Below are 23095 nucleotides of genomic sequence, written 5' to 3'. Positions count from 1 at the left end.
GGGGATGTATTGTGTATACTGTGGAGGGGATGTATTGTGTATACTGTGGATGGGATGTAATGTGTATACTGTGGAGGGGATGTAATGTGTATACTGTGGAGGGGATGTATTGTGTATACTGTGGATGGGATGAATTGTGTATACTGTGGATGGGATGTAATGTGTATACTGTGGTTGGGATGTAATGTGTATACTGTGGATGGGATGTATTGTGTATACTGTGGATGGGATGTAATGTGTATACTGTGGATGGGATGTAATGTGTATACTGTGGAGGGGATGTAATGTGTATACTGTGGAGGGGATGTAATGTGTATACTGTGGAGGAGATGTATAAGTACCGTTTACCTTCAATTCTGTTATTGCTGTGCTTTACATTGCTTTCTCCTTACACAACCCATTTAATGTTCCCTCCCACACACTTTTTTCATTAAATGCATTAATCCATGAGTGGGTTACAGTTTGTGTGATCAGAGTTGCGATTATTATTCCCACTATCTTCTGTATGTATTTTTCCTGTAGTAATAATAAAGCTAGGAGAGCTGATCTATAGTGCTATAGTGCATCCTTTACATGGCCAATTCTGCTCTTCTTGAGAATTTCTCTAATTTAATTGAAGCTGTCGGTAAACACGTCTTTTGTTGAAAGAAGCTTTGGGTGTTGTTTGTCTTAAGTCCACAGCCTCATGTTTGTCTGTAAAACATTGGACTCAATGCTATGACTAAGCGTTGGGGGGTAAAACGTAGGGGTATACCTATGTTCTGGCTGCTTTATTGGCAGGGGGATTTGTACAGATAGTGTTCACATGATATTATGTTTCTTTTAGGGAGAATCCAGATTTTATTTCAGTCACTGTACTAAGATGGTATAAAGCTCAGCTAAACACTAAAGCTCCTTTCCAGATAGGCGGCAGTGTACATCCCCGTCATCTCCAGGACTGCAGAACATGATGATGAATTATCCTGCAGCTCCATGAACTGGACAAGTCACGTTTAGAAGAGTCTTCTGTCTGTGACCAAGTATCTAACACGTCCTGGCAAGGGCACGTCTTCTGCTTGATGCTCCTTATTTAGGATGGATTTTTAGTGCTTCTCTTCCCCTCTGTAGTGTGCTATACTATTCAGTGTACATGTAACTCCACATTCCCAAAGTGTAACCCTCAAATAAAAAGAGGCCCAAATAACCATGCCAAACATAGTAAGTTAGTAACATGTCCATACAATCATTTCATGTACAGCACTGCCGCCATATACACTGCATCACCTAAGTAGCAATGCATTTCAGAGGTACAATACAGTGCATAAATAATGGCAGCATACAGTGAGCAAATAACAGGTCCAAACATTGTGGTGGTCATAGGACTCAGACCTCGTAAAGCTTTGTTACACCAATGCTTCCACCTGTTAGAAATTGGATTTGTCAACAGATTTCATAATACAAACTGCACCCATTGTTAAAAAGATCGAATAGACCTGGTGAGGCTGGTGTGCTGTCTTTGAAAATCAATTTCAGAAAGGCTGTATAGTGCTCAAATTAAAACGGGCTAACCAAATTGTAATGAATATAAGGATTAAAAAGTCAGTCTAACAAGTGAAGAAACCCTTATTATTAAAAGACAACTACATTAATGGGTATACATTAAAAAGTGCGAAGAGAGAGAAAAAAAGAAAAAAAAATATATACAGTTATATGAAAAAGTTTGGGCACCCCTATTAATCTTAAGCTTAATGTTTTATAAAAATTGGTGTTTTTGCAACAGCTATTTCAGTTTGATATATGTAATAACTGTTGGACACAGTAATGTTTCTGCCTTGAAATGAGGTTTATTGTACTAACAGAAAATGTGCAATCTGCATTCAAACAAAATTTGACAGGTGCATAAGTATGGGGACCTCACCAGAAAAGTGACATTAATATTTAGTAGATCCTCCTTTTGCAAAAATAACAGCCTCTAGTCGCTTCCTGTAGCTTTTAATGATTTCCTGGATCCTGGATAAAGGTATTTTTGACCATTCCTCTTTGCAAAACAATTCCAGTTCAATTAAGTTTGAAGGTCGCCGAGCATGGACAGCCCTCTTCAAATGATCCCACAGATGTTCAATGATATTCAGGTCTGGGGACTGGGATGGCCATTCCAGAACATTGTAATTGTTCCTCTGCATGAATGCCTGAGTAGATTTGGAGCGGTGTTTTGGATCATTGTCTTGCTGAAAGATCCATCCCTTGTGTAACTTCAACTTTGTCACTGATTCTTGAACATTATTGTCAAGAATCTGCTGATACTGAGTGGAATCCATGTGTCCCTCAACTTTAACAAGATTCCCGGTGCCGGCATTGGCCACACAGCCCCAAAGCATGATGGAACCTCCACCAAATTTTACTGTGGGTAGCAAGTGTTTTTCTTGGAATGCTGTGCTTTTTTGCCGCCATGCATAACGCCTTTTTGTATGACCAAACAACTCAATCTTGGTTTCATCAGTCCACAGGACCTTCTTCCAAAAAGAAATTGGCTTCTCCAAATGTGCTTTTGCATACCTCAGCCGACTCTGTTTGTGGCGTGCTTGCAGAAACGGCTTCTTTCGCATCACTCTCCCATACAGCTTCTCCTTGTGCAAAGTGCGTTGTATAGTTGACCGATGCACAGTGACACCATCTGCAGAAAGTTGATGCTGCAGCTCTCTGGAGGTGGTCTGAGGATTGTCCTTGACTGATCTCACCATTCTTCTTCTCTGCCTTTCTGATGTTTTTCTTGGCCTGCCACTTCTGGCCTTAACAAGAACTGTCCCTGTGTTCTTCCATTTCCTTACTATGTTCCTCACAGTGGAAACTGACAGGTTAAATCTCTGAGACAGCTCTTGGTATCCTTCCCCTGAACAACTATGTTGAATAATCTTTGTTTTCAGATCATTTGACAGTTGTTTTGAGAAGCCCATGATGCCACTCTTCAGAGGAGATTCAAACAGGAGAACAACTTGCAAGTGGCCACTTTAAGTAGCTTTTCTCATGATTGCATACACCTGGCTATGAAGTTCAAAGCTCAATGAGGTTACAAAACCAAAAAAAGTGCTTTAGTAAGTCAGTAAAAAGTAGGTAGGAGTATTTAAAACAAGAAAATGATAAGGGTGCCCATACTTATGCACCTGTCAAATTTTGTTTGAATGCAGATTGCACATTTTCTGTTAGTACAATAAACCTCATTTCAAGGCAGAAACATTACTGTGTCCAACAGTTATTACATATATCAAACTGAAATAGCTGTTGCAAAAACACCAATTTTTATAAAACATTAAGCTTAAGATTAATAGGGGTGCCCAAACTTTTTCATATAACTGTATATATATTTCCTCCTTTCTAGTCCGTCTTTCCCAGCCTCCTGATGAACTGTATTCTGGAGGGTAAACGCGTCAGAACCATGATTATGGACACCTATTAGTAGAAGTATGTATCAGTCTAACTGCTGTTGCTTAACTCATAAAATGTTAATTTTAATATTGGAAGTATAAAGGATTACACAGCTATTCTGAAATATACTTTCAAAGTAAAGTACAGCAGCCTCACCAGGTTTAAGAGATATGTATATTAATGTTAGTATATAGTTTATATTGTGTGATTTGATAACAGATCCACTATAATTTATAATTAATTAACTGTTAATACTGTTGTCCTTTTTAAGAGTTGTGACAACTATTGATTTCAATGGGAGAACATTCCATGTAATATATTGTCAAAAAGCTAAGAAACCCAGCTCTAACCTTGTTCTGCTGCATTGCTTGGGTTCATCAGCCCCCCACCACCACCGATATAATTCTTCTTAAATATCAAAGCATTTGTTTTTCTTTCAGATGTCTTATCTTTGCTATTCCTATGTAAATCACCATTGACTTTTTGGCTCTATACAGTGTACAGTATTTATTTTCCTCTATGCATTTCTAGGTTTCTTTTGATATGTAATACGTATGAATATACAGTTAATCTACCATCTGATACTTTCATTCTATGGAGAGAAAAAAATGAAAGTCATATATCTTTTAGTTATATGAAATAGGCATGTACTGTATACTTTTAGACAGGTGTGGAAAAATTGCTGCAAAGTAAGAAAGCTTTCAAAAATAGAAATATTAATAGTTTATTGTTATCAATTAGCAGAATTCAAAATGAATGAACAAAAGAGAAATCTAAATCAAATCAATATTTAGTGTGACCAGCGTCATCAATTCTTCTAGATCTACTTGCGCACAGTTTTTGAATGGACTCAGTAGGGAGGTTGTTCCACACATCCTGGAGAACTAACTACAGATTTTCTGTGTATGAAGGTTTGCACAAATCCTTCTGTGTCTTGATGTAATCCCAGACAGACTTGATGATCTCGAGATCAGAGTCCTGTGAGGAGCATATCACTTCCAGGACCTCTTGTTCTTCATTACACTGAAGATAGTTCTCAATAACATTGGCTGTATGTTTGGGGTCATTGTCCTGTAGAATATATATGGAGCCAATTAGACGACTCCCTGATGATATTGCATGATGATAAGTATCTGCCTGTATTTCTCAGCATTGAGGAAGCCAATAATCCTGACTCCCACTCCATTTTCAATAATCCAGCACCATACTCGTCATGCTTCACTCTTTCCAGAAGACATGCATTATTGTAATTTTCTTCAGCCATTCAGTAAATAGACCGCCTTCGGTTACAGCCTAATATTTCACATTCTGACTCAACAGTCCAGAGCACCGACTACCATTTTTGCACCCTATTTCCTTTATTTTTGTACATAGTTAAGTCACTTGGCCTTTTTTTCCTTTTTGAAGATGTGATTTTTTGGCTTCACTTCCATGCAGACTAGTTCTGGCCAAAGTTCTCCAAACAGTAGATGGATGTGATTGGGTCCCATTGGTTGGTACCAGCTCTGAAGTGATGGCACTGTTGTACATCTTCCAATTTTGAAGGGCAGTAAGCATGATGTGTATTTCTTGGCTGACCACTGTATATACTGTACAGTCCTCAATGTTGCCAATTTCTTTTGTGCTTTTTGCAAAAGAACTTGAGCAGCACATCTTAAAACCTCATTCTGCTTTGAAATCTTTACCTGGGAGAGACCTTGCTGATGGAGAATAACTACCTTGTGATTTGTTACGGTGCTCATTCCTGCCATGGTTTAAGACCATGTGACGTGAAACTGTCTTCTACAACCTCACCTTTGTAGCAGAGTTTGACTGTTCCTCGCCCAGTATTAAGCATCTTACTCTGCTGTTTCTGTGTCAGCTTAATGACTGTGTTTCAACCTACATATGAAAATGATAGTCAAATTATTATCACCTGTTTTGTATAATTGGTTACTAATACACATGACTATAATCCTACAAACTTTGTATTTGTATCTAGAAGAATTGATGCTGTTTTGAAGGCAAAAGGTGGTCTCACCAAAGACTAGTTTGATTTACACTACATAATGTTTATTCACTTTAAATTTTAATTGATAAAAATAAGCTATTTTTTATAACTGTGTAATATTTCATGTGTGTACATTTGTATATAGAAATATAGTTATTTATTTACAATCTCTATATTAGCAAAGATAGCTATGTAGAGGTTTAATATGAGAAACATAATCTTATTGATTGTTTTCCATAGGCTATGTTGGATGTCGCAGCTCACCATGGCTGGCTTGTTACAGTCCTAAACATCACAAATCTAGTCCAAATGGTAGTCCAAGCTCGCTGGATACATGATTCCGGTTTCCTTACTATACCCAATATTGAGAAACACCATCTATTTCTCTTCAGGTATGTAGTGCGTACTCTAAAAGCAATAGTCGGGCAGCTACACTTAGGGAAAGACTAGGCCATTTAAGTGAATCTGCAGTACAGTAGCGAATATATACATAAGAGAGCAAACGTTTTACATGGAGCATATTTACAAATACTGGAGTATCATACCCTAAGTATTATCATTATTTATTATAGCGCCATTTATTCCATGGCGCTTTACATGTGAAAAAGGAGTATACATACAAGAACAATTACAATAATCTTGAACAAAACGTGACAGCGACTGGTACAGGAGGAGCGAGGACCCTGCCCACGAGGGTTCACAATCTACAAGGGATGGGTGAGGATACAGTAGGTGAGGGTTTGTGGAAACTCAGTGGCCTCGAACTCAACAGAAAATTACCTACTGGTTATATTTTTATCATGTTAAAAAATAATTTAAAAAAAATATTAATTTTGGTGATGTTTTTCCTATTTTACATTCTTTCTATTAAAATTATTTTTTTTAAATGTTGCACTTGTTATCCTTGAAGCCTAGTTATAAACTTGCATTTTCTGTTGTATGGAGCTCTTTCTACCAGTTGTCACATTGTCATCACTCGCAGAGCTGCAAAGACGATATCAACTATTTCTAGATAATTCAGGATCACGCTTTGCACTTTGGCGATTGTCTTCCTCCTCGCTGCCCTCTGGCCTCTGCATGGGTCACAAAGCATGCCAACAAAACCCTTCCATAAAAATCCATGAGCATCTCCTGTCTATTGCTTCCTGCTTTATGCAGCTGCAGGAAAGCATATTTCTAAATGTTAATTGCAACTCATAACCCCCATAATGCTGTACACAAAATGTAGTTAAAAAATATACAATAAGAAAAAAGTAAAAATGAAGAGAATAAGAACATTTACCTATATGCTTGTATTTGCTAAAAAAATATAGTTGAAGATATTGGCAAATACTTTTTCATAGATGGCTGTCCTTAGGATCTGATCGATGGGTTGCAAGACCCGGTACCCCAACTAATCTGCTGTTGCATCAAAACTATAGTGGCCGCAGTCGGGTACACCCCTTAGGTCACACGTGTCAAACTCTGGACCGTGGGCCAACTCTGACCCTCAGGGTGATTATATTTGGCCCGCGACACCAGAACCACCACCCCTATGAGGGGCCCATTATTCTGTATGGAGGACTTTGTGGGGCCATTATACTGTTTGGAGGACTATGTGGGGCCCATTATTCTGTATGGAGGACTTTGCGGGGCCATTATACTGTTTGGAGGACTATGTGGTGCCCATTATTTTATATGGAGGACCATGTGAGGCCCATTATCCTATATACTGGTTGGTCTGCGGCTTTGTCCAAGTTTTTCATTTTGGCCCTCTGTGTGTTTTGAGTTTGACATCCCTGGTCTAGGTGGATCTGCAGTACCAAGCCGCAGCAACTATAGAATTTACAATGCTGCTGTGTTCCAACAACATTCCGAGAACTTCCGGCCGGTGCCTGTAACAGCTGATCAACAGGGGTACTAGGTATCGCATCCCCGGCCGATCAGATATTGATGGCCTATCTTAGGGATAGGCCATCTATAAAAAACTAGTGGTCAACCCCTTTCATACATTACTTTTAAGTGTCTGCACTCTAAGACTGCTTTCACGCTAATGAGATTTCAGCTAGTGTGTGCCTTCTGTGTGTATAATGGACAGAACCTTGACTAATGTGTGTCAATGGGCTAGTGCACATGACCTTCTCTGTCATAGCCAATGCATAGACCAAGAAGGAGGCTGGCTTAGCTATTGAAATAATCAGTCAGCTGTCTCTTTTCACACAACCGACATAGGATTCTCAACCTGTGGATGGGTCGCCTCACCTACTCGTAGTTGAGCTATATTAGTAGAACATATAACTTACCGTGTTAAGCTCACTTATCACTTGTGTTTATTTTGCCTGGAAAACCACTTAAAAAGAAATAGTCTCATTCTTGTAGGGCTCTATTTTAGCTCCTATTTTTGTGATCATGAATATTACAGGGTCTTTTCTCAATCAGTATAATTTTTATTGCATAGGTTTTTGAGTCTATTTTACTTCATTGTAGTGAAAGCTACTTGAGCATAATTCTTAAATTTATGGCAGTATTTTTTGGTAGAGGTGATGCTGTGTGGATACTTGTACTTAATTCTTAATGCACATTTTCCTATGTTTCCTATGTTTTTTCCCTAAGAAACTGGAATGCAGGCAAAAGGATTAGAAATTCTGAAGAGGTTACCGGACCTATTGAGTGTCTTCCAGAGCTGGTGGCGGCATGTGGAGGCAAAGAAGAAATGTTCTTTTCTTTTGTTGAAAGAGAGCTCTCAGCTGCACATATTTCACAGGTAATTATTTTACGGTTTCACTCATCAATCATAATAGGAAAACTATTGACAGATGAAGAAAATAATGTTTATTATCATGTGACAATGGCACCTGTCAAGAGGTGGGATATATTAAGCAGCGAGTAGACAATCAGTTCTTGAAGTTGATGTGTTAGAAGTGGGAAAAATGGGCAAGTGAAAAGATCTGAGTGGCTTCAGCAGGTTTTGTGGGTATTCCCGGTATTCTGTGGTTTGTACTGAAAAAAAGTCAAGTGGTCAAGTAAGGATATTTGCTGAATTGGTGACAACGCCAAGGGTGTCCAAGGCTAATTCATGCATGTGAACAGCGAAGGCTTGCCTTCCCACAGAAGAGATATTTTAGCACAAATTGTTGAAGAAGTTAATTCTGTCTATGATAAAAAAGGTGAACGAATACACAATGCATTGCAGCTTCTTATATATTGAGGCTATGTGCTGCAGACCAGTCAGGATGCACATGCTTACCCCTGTTCACCACCGAAAGTTCCTACAATAAGCATGTGAGCATCAGAACTGGACAATGGTGACCTGGTCTGATGAATAAAATTTTCTTTTACTTTGTGTGAACTTCGGGGTGCATATACAATGGGGAAAATAAGTATTTGATACACTGCCGATTTTGCAAGCTTTCCCACCTACAAAGAATGAAGAGGTCTCTAACTGTGAGAGACAGAATCGAAAATTAAAAACCAGAAAATCATATTGTATGATTTTTAAATAATTAAATTGCATTTTATTGCATGAAATAAGTATTTGATCACCTACCAACCAGCAAGAATTCTGGCTCACACAGACCTGTTAGTTTTTATTTAAGAAGCCCTCCTACTCTGCACTTATTACCTGTATTAATTGCACCTGTTTGAACTCCTGTCCACACAATCAATCACACTCCAACCTCTCCACCATGGCCAAGACCAAAGAGCTGTGTAAGAACACCAGGGACAAAATTCTGGACCTGCACAAGGCTGGGATGGACTACAGGACAATAGGCAAGCAGCTTGGTGAGAAGGTAACAACTGTTGGCACAAATATTAGAAAATGGAAGAAACATAAGATAACTGTTAATCTTCCTCGGTGTGGGGCTCTATGCAAGATCTCGCCTCGTGGGGTAAGGGTGATTCTGAGAAAGGTCAGGAATCAGCCCAGAACTACACGGGAGGACCTGGTCAATGACTTGAAGAGAGCTGGGACCACAGTCTCAAACATTACCATTAGTAACACACTAGGCCATCTTGGATTAAAATCCTGCATGGCACGCAAGGTCCCCCTGCTCACACCAGTATATTATTTAGGCCTGTTTGAAGTTCTCCAATGACCATCTGGATGATCCAGAGGAGACATGAGAGAAGGTCATGTGGTCAGATGAGACCAAAATATAACTTTTTTGTATCAACTCCGCTCGCCGTGTTTGGAGGAAAAAGAAGCATGACTACAACTCCAAGAACACCATCCCAACCGTGAAGCATGGTAGGGGAAACATCATACTCTGGGGGTGCTTTTTTGAAAAGGGGACAGGACAACTGCACCCTATTGAATGAAGAATGGATGAGGTCATGTATCGCAAGATTTTGGCCAACAACCTTCTTCCCTCAGTAAGAGCATTGAAATTGGGTCATGGCTGGGTCTTCCAGCATGACAATGACCCGAAACACACAGCCAGGGCAACTAAGGAGTGGCTCCGTAAGAAGCATTTCAAGGTCTTGGAGTGGCCTAGCCAGTCTCCAGACCTGAACCCAATAGAAAATCTTTGGAGGGAGATGAAACTCATTGTTGTCCAGTGACAGTCCTGAAACCTGAAAAATCTGGAGACGATCTGTATGGAGGAGTGGGCCAAAATCCCTGCTGCAGTGTGTGCAAACTTGGTCAAGAACTACAGGAAACGTCTGACCTTTGTAATTGCAAACAAAGGTTTCTGTACCAAATATTAAGTTCTGTTTTCTATTGTATCAAATACTTATTTCATGCAATAAAATGCAAATTAATTATGTAAAAATCATATAATGTGATTTTTTGGATTTTTTTAAGATTCTGTCTCTCACAGTTGAAGTGTACCTAAATTTCAGACCAGTCTATTCTTTGTAGGTGGGAAAACTTGCAAAATCGGCAGTATATCAAATACTTATTTTCCCCACTGTGCATCACTTACAAGTGCTTCTCCCTAAATTAGAATATCAAAAAGTTAATTTATTTCAGTTCTTCAATACAAAAAGTGAAACTCATATATTATATAGTCATTACAAACAGAGTGATCTATTTCAAGTGTTTATTTCTGTTAATGTTGATGATTATGGCTTACAGCCAATGAAAACACAAAAGTCGTTATCTCAGTAAATTAGAATACTTTATAACAACAGCTTGAAAAATTATTTTAAAATCTGAAATGTTGGCCTACTGAAATGAATGTTCAGTAAATGCACTCAATACTTGAGTCTCCTTTTCCATCAATTACTGCATCAATGTGGCGTGGCATGGAGGCGATCAGCCTGTGGCACTGCTGAGGTGTTATGGAAGCCCAGGTTGCTTTGATAGCAGCCTTCAGCTCGTCTGCATTGTTGGGTCTGGTGTCTCTCATCTTCCTCTTGACAATACCCCATAGATTCTCTATGGGGTTAAGGTCAGGCAAGTTTGCTGGCCAATCAAGCACAGTGATACTGTTGTTTATAAACCAGGTATTGATACTTTTGGCAGTGTGAACAGGTGCCAAGTCCTGCTGGAGAATGAAATTTCCATCTCCAAAAAGCTTGTCAGTAGAGGGAAGCATGAAGTGCTCTAAAATTTCCTGGTAGACGCTTGCGCTGACTTTGGTCTTGATAAAACACAGCGGACCTACACCAGCAGATGACATGGCTCCCCAAACCATCACTGATTGTGGAAACTTCACACTAGACCTCCAGCAGCTTGGATTGTGGCCTCTCCACTCTTCCTCCAGACTCTGGGACCTTGATTTCCAAATGAAATGCAAAATTTACTTTCATCTGAAAACAACACCTTGGACCACTGAGCAACAGTCCAGGTCTTTTTCTCCTTGGCCCAGGTAAGACTCTTCTGGCGTTGGCTATTGGTCATGAGTGGCTTGACACAAGAGATGTGACACTTGTAGCCCATGTCCTGGATACGTCTGTGTGTGGTGGCTCTTGAAGCAATGACTCCAGCAGCAGTGCACTCCTTTGAATCTCCCCCATATTTTTGAATGGCCTTTTCTTAACAATCCTTTCAAGGCTGCGGTTATCCCGGTTGCTTGTGCACCTTTTTCTATCAAACTTTTTCCTTCCACTCAACTCAACTTTCCATTAATATGCTTAGATACAACACTCTGTGAACAGCCAGCTTATTTAGCAATGACCTTTTGTGGCTTACCCTCCTTGTGGAGTGTGTCAATGACTGCCTTCTGAACATCTGTCAAGTCAGCAGTTTTCCGCATGATTGTGGCGCCTACTGAAACAGACTAAGGGACCTTTTTAAACACTTAGGAAGCCTTTGCAGGTGTTTTTTGTTAATTATTCTAATCTACTGAGATAATGAGTGTTGTGTTTTCATTGCCTGTAAGCCATAATCATTAACATTAACAGACTTGAAATAGATCACTCTGTAATGACTCTATCTTAATATACACTTACCTTGTAATGTCTTCACATCCGGTTCCGTTCAGATGTGTCCGGATCCCAGAATTCCAAGCGGCGGAAGTTTGTCGACCACCATATTGGGACACCCAAGTGGTGGGTGTCTCATTATGGAAACCGCTGGTGGTACCAGCCTCTTGCGCGGTACCACCAGCGGAACACGCCGCCGCCGGGATCAGCCGAATGATTCACTGACTGCCGCCATCTTTGTACAGGAGGAGCGCACGCACAGTTTTAATGTGACCGCCGCTATCTGCCTGCAAAAAGATGGCGGCGGTCTGATTTACTACGCCTGCTATCTACAATCTAGTGTAGTGATCATGACACTACTGAGAGAATAGTAGGCATCCCAAAATATCCCAACTCTTAGGTTCTGATGTATGGAGCCTCCGTATTTTACCACATTATGGATAGATTTTCTCCTGGAAGTATATCATGGAGCCTTTCCATTCTGTGTATAACCTTCTTATGAAATCAGAAGCGGAGTATGTGAATTAGTGCAGCTCTGTACAATTTGAAGGTTGTATGACGCTATGGTATACCCATGTGTATTAGTACAGCTCTGTACAATTTGAAGGTTGTATGACGCTATGATATGCCCATGTGCATTAGTACAGCTCTGTACAATTTGAAGGTTGTATGACGCTATGATATGCCCATGTGCATTAGTACAGCTCTGTACAATTTGAAGGTTGTATGACACTATAATATGCCCATGTGCATTAGTACAGCTCTGTACAATTTGAAGGTTGTATGACGCTATGATATGCCCATGTGCATTAGTACAGCTCTGTACAATTTGAAGGTTGTATGACGCTATGATATGCCCATGTGCATTAGTACAGCTCTGTACAATTTGAAGGTTGTATGACACTATAATATGCCCATGTGCATTAGTACAGCTCTGTACAATTTGAAGGTTGTATGACGCTATGATATGCCCATGTGCATTAGTACAGCTGTGTACAATTTGAAGGTTGTATGACGCTATGATATGCCCATGTGCATTAGTACAACTCTATACAATTTGAAGGTTGTATGACACTATGATATGCCCATGTGCATTAGTACAGCTCTGTACAATTTGAAGGTTGTATGACGCTATGATATGCCCATGTGCATTAGTACAGCTCTGTACAATTTGAAGGTTGTATGACACTATGATATGCCCATGTGCATTAGTACAGCTCTGTACAATTTGAAGGTTGTATGACACTATGATATGCCCATGTGCAATAGTACAGCTCTGTACAATTTGAAGGTTGTATGACACTATGATATGCCCATGTGCATTAGTACAGCTCTGTACAATTTGAAGGTTGTATGACACTATGATATGACCATGTGCATTAGTACAGCTCTGTACAATTTGAAGGTTGTATGGCGCTATGATATGACCATGTGCATTAGTACAGCTCTGTACAATTTGAAGGTTGTATGGCGCTATGATATGCCCATGTGCATTAGTACAGCTCTGTACAATTTGAAGGTTGTATGACGCTATGATATGACCATGTGCATTAGTACAGCTCTGTACAATTTGAAGGTTGTATGGCGCTATGATATGCCCATGTGCATTAGTACAGCTCTGTACAATTTGAAGGTTGCATGACGCTATGATATGCCCATGTGCATTAGTACAGCTCTGTACAATTTGAAGGTTGCATGACGCTATGATATGACCATGTGCATTAGTACAGCTCTGTACAATTTGAAGGTTGTATGGCGCTATGATATGACCATGTGCATTAGTACAGCTCTGTACAATTTGAAGGTTGTATGGCGCTATGATATGCCCATGTGCATTAGTACAGCTCTGTACAATTTGAAGGTTGTATGACGCTATGATATGACCATGTGCATTAGTACAGCTCTGTACAATTTGAAGGTTGTATGGCGCTATGATATGCCCATGTGCATTAGTACAGCTCTGTACAATTTGAAGGTTGCATGACACTATGATATGCCCATGTGCATGAACCCTAAAGAGTGGTAAACCTAACAATGGATTTTTTTTGTGTCTGTAAATTGTTTCATTGATAGATAACAAGATGGGCTCACAATACTGGAGCATGCATAAATCACTTGACTTTCCTTCTGTCATTTCCGTTTGGTAGAGCTAATATAAATAACTTGGAATGGAAATACAATAATTTCCAATGCATTTCTTTGAATTTCCAATGGAAATGACATTCATACTTAACTAGACTTGTTAACCAACGAAGAACTGGGTTTATGGCTATCCACTTCATTAGGTGCTTAATATGATATTGCTTCTACTCATTAAGCTGTTGTTCCTACACATGGAAATGTTTTCTCCACAGACTATTATGTGCTTTCCATTAGGAGCAAGCATTTTAATCCAGACCCTCTATGTCCCTCGAGTGTTTATGGTATAATGCTCAATGTCGGAGTAAATTGTACACCTTTTATTATGTGTTTATGCAGTTGAAGCATTTCAATCCATTGTTAATGACTGTTTCCACCTATCCTCCCTTCAGTAATTTCTCCTAGATGATTTAGTGTATGAAAAAATGTTCATAAGTACAGAATAATGGTTATGTTTTAGGTCACTTTGTCCTCGGAGCTTACAATTGTTAAAATAAATGACACAAGCTAAAGTTATTGGATTTAGAGAAGATCAAGCTACAATTTAATAATGTTATTATTGACCATTATTACAATTACAACTTAGACCACTTTTTAGTCTGAAAACTGTACAGTAGGTCTATGAAACTGCTCTGTGTAGCCACGTATAGGACCCCTGTATTCCATCATATTATATTCTTCCAATTGACAACACAATTAAAGAGTAACTAAACTTGTATTTATTTTCTTAATAATTTTGTTCATCATGGAAAATTTTGAAACTTTACAAATCACTTTAGTTTAGAATTTTTCTTCATTGTTGTAATAATAAATTGCTTGTAATTAGCTCTGACAAGCCTGCCAAGTCTGTTTGCCTGCCTTTAGCTGTATTGCTATCCGAATGTACTCATTTGGAGTACAGATGATGACAGTGAAAGTGACAACTTACACTTGTGTCTCACTAACTCTTGGGATAAGCCTGCTGCAAGGGATTGTTCTGATAAGTACAACACTCAGAGGACACATGTGCTGACCCTTTCACTGCCATCATCTGTACTCCAAATGATTATGCTCTGATAAGTACAACACCCAGAGGACACAGGTGCTCACCCTTTCACTGCCATCATCTCTACTTCAAATGATTATGTTCTGATAAGCACATCACCCAGAGGACATAGATGCTCACCCAGAAGACACAGGTGCTCACCCTTTCACTGCCATCATCTGATACTCCAAATGATTATGTTCTGATAAGCACATCGCCCAGAAGACACAGGTGCTCACCCTTTCACTGCCATCATCTGATACTCCAAATGATTATGTTCTGATAAGCACATCGCCCAGAGGACACAAGTGCTGACCCTTTCACTGCCATCATCTGTACTCCAAATAATTATGTTCTGATAAGCACATCTCCCAGAGGACACAGGTGCTGACCCTTTCACTGCCATCATCTGATACTCCAAATAATTATGTTCTGATAAGCACATCTCCCAGAGGACACAGGTGCTCACCCTTTCACTGCCATCATCTCTACTTCAAATGATTATGTTCTGATAAGCACATCACCCAGAGGACATAGATGCTCACCCAGAAGACACAGGTGCTCACCCTTTCACTGCCATCATCTGATACTCCAAATGATTATGTTCTGATAAGCACATCGCCCAGAAGACACAGGTGCTCACCCTTTCACTGCCATCATCTGATACTCCAAATGATTATGTTCTGATAAGCACATCGCCCAGAGGACACAAGTGCTGACCCTTTCACTGCCATCATCTGTACTCCAAATAATTATGTTCTGATAAGCACATCTCCCAGAGGACACAGGTGCTGACCCTTTCACTGCCATCATCTGATACTCCAAATAATTATGTTCTGATAAGCACATCTCCCAGAGGACACAGGTGCTGACCCTTTCACTGCCATCATCTGTACTTCAAATGATTATGTTCTGATATCAATGCAGCTAAACACAAGCAAATAGATGTGGTAAAAAAGGGGTGTGGAAGCCAATTACATGCAATTTATTTACAAGAATTTAGACAGATCCCCTAATAGTGATTTGCAAAGTTTCAAATGTTTCCATGCTGGATAATAAAACTATTAAACAAATTAAAGTTTAGTTATTTCTCATTGACAAATAATATTATAAAATAATAAATTGATATTAGAACTCTGTGATTGATTGTTCTATTTCCCTGCAATCCGTTTCATTGAAAGCAGATTTGTCTCAACTTGGTTGTGAGGGAGGATCATTTTAATGACAAATATATTGTCTACTTGAGAAACTCAATTACTATAAAACAAAAGAATCAGAGTGAAGGTAATTTGTACAAATTGGAGCAAGCATTCACTTACACTTTTCTGCCATAATGGAAGTTGTGGGCACAACAGGTTTCAAATGCGATAAAAAAAATGCTCAGGACATTGTTCTAATTAGCTCGGGGAGAAGTCGGAAGTAAACTTACCTAATTTATTAGCATAAATTGTCATTCTGTTATCTTTTAAACCAAATGCAAATTGGCTCTGTCTGATACGATGATGGTTATTTGGCTGAAAAGCACTTCAATTTGCGTTGCAATCTGCTGCCGACTCTACTGTGAGGCGATCCCAGGTAACATCAAAATTCTGAATTATTCCAGAAATTAGCAGGTTTAAAGCATCAATTTAAGTGCTAATTGCAGTAGTAATGAGAAAAAGTAGTACTACTGCGAGATTTGCATCTTTTGCCACATCAGTATGCCTGCAACGGCTGCTAACTGGAAGAGGATTTGGCTGCTAATTAAATAATTGTATGCATGGTGGCGTCCTTGTCTGATTCAATAGATGAAGATTAATCCTCAGATAAATATGTTTGGCTGGTGTTCCTAGTACTTGCAAAAATAGTGTGAGCATATACGCTCCTCTACAATTCCACAGTCTGGCAGTAGATGTGCACAGATAGAGGTATATATCTGCCTTATGTTGTCATATACTGTATATAAGGTTGTGTGCAGAAATAGTAGGTCGCACATGAGTAATATACAGATGCTTTATTCCATCAGCGGGTAAACAATTGCTTGTATGCAAACTGCGTTGTGAAAAACTGTAAGCATGGCGAGTCAGTGCTGGGATCACGTACAGGATACGATTGGCATTATATCCCAGGTTCAGTACAGTAGAACATGGTGGTAACACAAGAACATCCTTACAAACCCTTCCACCACCACAGTAGATGATATTTCTGACCATGGCATGTCTTTTTATTCTGCAGTATCTATATGAACTCTGCTTGGTATCTCTAGTCCTTATCAGATAGAATTTCTTCCTATTTTTATGTCTTCTTGCCTCATTTTAGGCATGGAACTTTGTGTCAAATCTCCCAGTGATTGACGTCCAGATGACCATTAAAGGATGGTGGGAGCATCCAGTACAAGCACACGATGAGCGCTCCGTACCTATCATATTTCCGGGGGCGCAGGAGAAGAAATGGATTTCATTACATGCTGATCAGGAGTATGTGCTGCAGGTGAATCTGCACAGGATTCGGGCTGGATACAGAAAGGTACAGAGCTGTCATTGCTCATCAGTGCACCAGACACATCCTTGTCCTAATCCAGTCTTCTTAATTTTGAAAATTTGCTTTATTTGGGGTAATCTTTTCTTACCTATAGTAAGGAAATTGTCTATGTAGTATATGTTTTGTAATGTGTTTTATCAATGGGAAGAGGGGTCTAAGGTGTAACATTTCTCTTTGTGGAGAGTGCCATGTCAAGCCTGGCATGTCAGAATGAGGAGACTTAAAAACCATACATACTCCTCTGGGAAATTAAATATGCAAATTTGAACATTTGCATAATCAATCTGAAAAGAAATTATTTGGCATAATGAATGTATTTAAACGAAATCTGTCAGCAGATTTTAGCCACCTAATCTGAGAGCAGCATCATATGCATACGGAGACCCTGATTACAGCTTTGTGTCACTTACTGGGCTGCTTGCTTTAGTTTTGATAAAATCACCGTTTTATTAGAAGAAGATCATCATTAAAGGACTAGGAAACCGGCTGCTATGTAGTCCTCAATATTCATAAGCTCTGTATAACCCCGCCACTGATTGGCAGCTTTCTGCCTATGCACAGTATGCATAGAAAGCTGCCAATCAGTGATGTGGGTGGGGTTATACAGAGCTCAGCATTCGGAGTACTGTTAGATCTGAAGCAGAGAAAACTGTAATTTTATCAAAATTATAGCAAGTGGCCCAGTAAGGATCGGTTTACACAGACCGACCAGCGGTCCGATACAACTGCCAATCGGCAAAATTTTATGCTGCATAAAAGAACTTGACACTGGATGAACGAGCGTATTGCTATTTCATCTTGTGATTTTCAGCATGTTTACACAGCGAGATAATCGTGAAACAAGTGTTTTTAATAACGCTCCTTCACGATTATCTTGCAGTGTAAATGGCACATCGGTGTAATCAAGGTCTCTGCCCCTACATCGTTCTGCTCAAGGTAAGGGGAACAGCATGCCTAATGCTTGCTTCCTGCACCCTATAAGTTTTAACTGCTTCTATGTCCTGGGTGTGCTGCCACCAGGGGCCCGATGCAGAATAGGAAACTAAAATTTGATCACTTTCTCTTCAACTGAAATTTACATGAAAAGAAAGTCTTCTCTATACTAACCTTACATTTTATTCATAATCTATTCATTTCAGGGTAAGCAAGACAGTAAAGCAATTGCTCCAAAGTTCCCAAAGGCAAAGGATGAAGGCTGGTTTTTAATCCTGGGAGAGGTGGACAAGAAAGAGCTTGTTGCACTTAAGAGAGTGGGATATGTAAGAAATAGAAGCACAGTGTCCATTGCGTTTTTCACTCCAGAGAAGACTGGAAGGTAAGTGGCCGTGACTATTGCAGATTACGTGGCCACCAATTATTAGGGCTGTATTGAACTGCTTCTCCCTTTTCTATTTCTCAGGTGTATCTACACGCTGTATCTCATGAGCGACAGCTACCTGGGCATGGACCAACAGTACGACTTATATCTCAACATTATTCCAGCCAGTGTGTCATCCCAAGTGAACACTGAGGTCTCCGCTGCTCTGAAGGACCTTGCCATGAAGTAACCTGACCTTTACACCTCTACCAGGGGAACTCTTTTTTGTAAAAACAGCTGCTAAGTCATTCTGAACTGTAAAGGAAGTGCTTGATGTTTCCCGGAGAGGAGTCGAGTTTCCATCTCGGCACAAACTGCTTGTACAGTTATCTTGGCGCACTGGAATTGCGGTGCCACATTGGCCTTAACTGAAGTTGCCTTTTGTGTCGTAATCATCGATGTTTATTTTCCATAAATAGTACGTTGTAAAGTGTAAAAAAAAAAAAAATCGCCCCTAATACTACTTAGGGATTGAATAATATGACGATAAATGAAGTTTAGGTACTATTTACTATATATAAATGAATAGTGTAAGATTTAGGAAGATATTAGACTCTGTCTATATTAGCTCTTATTTTTATTTTGCCAATTTTCAGTTGTTTTTAAAAAAAAAGAGTAGCATAATATCCTGAACTATTCTTTCTGTAAAAAAAGACCTAAACTTTCCATATTCAAAAACAATATTTGAAGTACCCATAATAAGTCAATGGCATCTGCTAGAACTTATTAGGTTAAATTTCCAAACAGATTGGTGAAAGCTGCCATGGCTCCGTGATAAACAGGAGCCATAACACTAATGTGGACGGAGTCATCTACAAGTAAGGGATCACAGCAATCAACCATTCCTGGTAATGTTTACATTAGAGAGATGCCCATCACCAAGCAAAAAAACGATTTCTGATTAGCTGCGTTTTCAGCACTGATCTTTGATTGCCATCATTACAGTGGCATTACAGATATGCGTATTAAGAGAGACTATACCAAATAAAGTTTTCTTAGCAGTAGATTCCAACAGTCTCCTGGGCTTCGTAAGTTCACAACTCCCTCTAAGCCAAGACCTGCCAAAAACTAGAATAAAATGTGCCTCAGTGATTACCAAACAGTGGCCAAATACACTACGTAGTGGATCCTATCAACAATAAATGTGTCCACACTTACCATAATTTACTACTACAGTATTGACTTATTACTGCTACCTAGGAAACACAACACACACTTTGGTATGATTTTTAACCAATCCTATCTTTGGCAGTTTCCAACTTCTGTCAAATAAAATAATTTTGGAGTTTTGTATAATAAATGAATATTACTCCAACTTTTCTTTAAACAGGACCATACGATCACATGTTGTAAGATTGGTTCACATATTTCATTATCGAGTTTTTTTTTGCTTGATTTGAATACAATTTATGACAAAGTGTTCACTTTGTACACTGGTCTGAAACAGGACCAAGAAAGGATGAGATCAGTTTGGTCATCAGTTTGTCTTGTAACAGTGAGATTGTAAATGTTATCTCTATAGGATGTTTGTTAGCATAAAACATGCTAATGAGGTGCCCGGTGCTCCCTTTGCGTGACCAATTTAGTCCAGTTCACCTTCCCATCTACTTGTTTTCCATCTCTTCACCCTTCTATAGCAACTTTAAAGTCAGAGCTATCAATCAAGGACAAAGGGGTGGAGATCAAGGACGTGTTAAGGTGCACTGACCTGCTTAGCCACACCAAGGGTGCACCAAACATCTCAGTACATTTGAATAGAAAATCATTTCTGGCAAATGCAGCGCTGAATTGGGACACTAAATGTACGATTTTCATAGTGTTCCCTACTAAGTGCTATTCTTGGTTTCAATAGTCATTTTGTGCTGATGGTTTTAATTAATATCAATAATTAAGTCATGTTAACTTGCCAACTCCTGAAATCTATAAAGACATTTATTTGTAGTTTTGACGTAAATTCTATTTCAGTTATGAAGTTATAATAATAATAGAATTTTTAGGTGGTTCGATTACAATGACTGACTATTATGTCAGTCTCATTCATAAATAAATCGTTTAATCTCTTAAATTGAATTTAGATCAAATATTTGTTTCAGTTTCTTCAAAATTTTCCAATGTCTGGCCAGATTAACCTCTAAGTAGTGACCTGGACAATACAAATTACAGTAACATAAATCAGTTGTGCCTTTTTCTTTGTATTTACTTTGTTGCTGCAGGTAAAGAGGGCCTAGCACCAGGTCAAAAGTGGGCAGCTTTTGCTCTTATTCCCGATTCTCCTCTGCCATTTTTTCTTTTTTGTTTTTCTTTGTGCTTTGTTTTTTAAATCACTATCCAGTTACAGAAATATAGGCCTTTTTATTTAATGCAAATTTTTATGGTTTTTATGAATGGGGTGTTACTCACAGGATTCTTTGGGGCTCGAGTTTTCAGGCCGCTCTACATTCTTACTCTGGGAGCAACGCCTTCTTAGTAAAAACTTCAAAAATTAGCACTAAATGAAAAAGCCATTTTTCTAAAACCTTATGTCGGGTATTTAAAGGGGTTATTTAGGACTATACTAATGTTTTACCATGTGCCTAAGAACTAATAGGCAGGTAGTTACTAATTACCTGCCTGTTCTGCTCAGCACAGATCTCTACTGGCAGAAAGTGGTCACAGACCGCTCCTGCCGGCGATTCTGCAGCTTCTGCTGACGTCACGTCAACAAGGCAGTGGCTTCTCTTCCACTCTGCTCTGTTGACGGGGCATAACTGCCAATGGCATGATGGTTAACAGCTGGCTCCCCGCTGCCTAACTACGGGAAGCCAGCTGTCAGTCCACATGCTGCCGGTAGTCACGCCAAAACGACAGAGCAGTCTGGAAAAAGACATGGAGCAGCTTAATTGCTGGCAAGAGCAGTCGGTCACTGCTCTGTGCTGGCGCTAGATAAAACAGGCAGGTCGTAAGTTATGACGTGCCTGTTATTTTGTTATTTTTTACTATGAGCCAAAAAACTAATATAGTCCCTTTAAAAAAAATCTTAATACTCAATCTGAAAACTAAAATAAGAGCAAAAACTGGCTACTTTTGACCTTATGACAAGTCCTCTTTACAAAAAAAAAGTCCATACAAATCAAATAAGTTTATTAAGTTGATTTTCCTTCTTTTGCCTGTAACTGTTGCACAAAGCCTCAAGTTGTTTTTTTTTGCTTACACAATAGCACTTTTCTGAATAACCTTACCATATGTTCATCCAGTTGCAGAAGTTTGAAGTTGGATGAAGGGCAAACAGACTTAGTGCTTTGAGTAAATTTCACGTCACTGGTATGGAACATCTGAGTTCTGGAAACGCTAATAGATTGGAATTGCTGAACATACCTAAAAGCGCATGATTGTCACATTCTGAGAGAATCAGAAGCACAGCAGTTATGTACAAAGTACATAGGGAATGTCTCTTATGCCTAAATAAACAAATTGTATCCAGGTATTTTTTTGTTGATTTCAGAATAACGTGCATATTTATGACAGTGTGACATAGGAACTTTATGCAAATAAATAATAATCATATTTGAGCTGCTATCTGTGTCTTTTCGTGTTTTTATGACAAAAGATTAACTCCCATGGATGCTCTTATAATGTCACTGGGGGGAAATGGTGCAGTCAATTTTTTTACATGACTAGTGGGAAAATCCAAATGAAAAGCTTTCCTACCTTTGAGCAGCTGTACAAGACTTATTCATACATTAACGCTTAAATTCTCGGTCTCTCAAGTTCTCAGTTGTGGTCTTCAATGTGGAAAAATTAGAGAAAAAAACAGAAAATTGTCACCAAATGATTGAAAAGTCATTAATAACAAATGATAGGTGTCTCCAGTGGACGTCAGCCAACTGCTGTGAACACATGATCACTCGCTGCACTCACCCAGGTCACCGAGGACAGAGATCAATATGCATTGCTGGCAATAGTTGTATGTGATGTGTGGGGATGTCATTCTGCAACTTACAGTACTAATGACAAGTTGTTCACCATACCCCTGCCGAAATTCTGTAATACTCTAGCTTTATCCTTGTGCTTTATCGCTTTCATGTCATCCCTTTTCTTACTGTGCATTTTTTCTTTTCCTCCTTATTTTGACTTATATTGGCACCGCTTTTTAGGGTGCAGTTTCTTCTAATTCTTTGGACCTATTCTGTCATTTCCTTTGAACCTTTGATGCTTCAGTTTTCAAAGGGTTTCTTTTGTGCTATAGTGCAAGGTCTTGTTAGATTTGTTTGGTCGTTGTTGCTCACGTTGTGTCACTATATATACACAGACCACAGTAAACTTTGCGCACTGA

At 39.2% G+C, this 23095-nt stretch overlaps 1 protein-coding gene across 1 annotated transcript in view; it reads left to right on the top strand.

The window, feature by feature from the left end:
- ASCC3 (activating signal cointegrator 1 complex subunit 3) overlaps positions 1 to 22325 on the top strand; it is a 702790-nt gene extending 680465 nt beyond the window's left edge. Inside the window, exons 38-42 of the mRNA XM_073675761.1 lie at positions 5633 to 5784; positions 7985 to 8135; positions 17205 to 17411; positions 18566 to 18741; positions 18826 to 22325. Coding sequence (XP_073531862.1) covers positions 5633 to 5784; positions 7985 to 8135; positions 17205 to 17411; positions 18566 to 18741; positions 18826 to 18973 — 834 coding nt within the window. The 3' untranslated portion in view covers positions 18974 to 22325. The remainder of the gene's footprint in view (positions 1 to 5632; positions 5785 to 7984; positions 8136 to 17204; positions 17412 to 18565; positions 18742 to 18825) is intronic.
- The last annotated feature ends 770 nt before the right edge of the window (positions 22326 to 23095 follow it).

The sequence above is a fragment of the Phyllobates terribilis genome, unplaced genomic scaffold (genome assembly GCF_046119375.1).
Source record: "Phyllobates terribilis strain yellow unplaced genomic scaffold, ASM4611937v1 Scaffold_3__8_contigs__length_932513732, whole genome shotgun sequence".
NCBI lineage: Eukaryota > Metazoa > Chordata > Amphibia > Anura > Dendrobatidae > Phyllobates > Phyllobates terribilis.
Note: the sequence above shows the minus strand (reverse complement) of the source record. Positions and strands in the feature narration are given on the sequence as shown.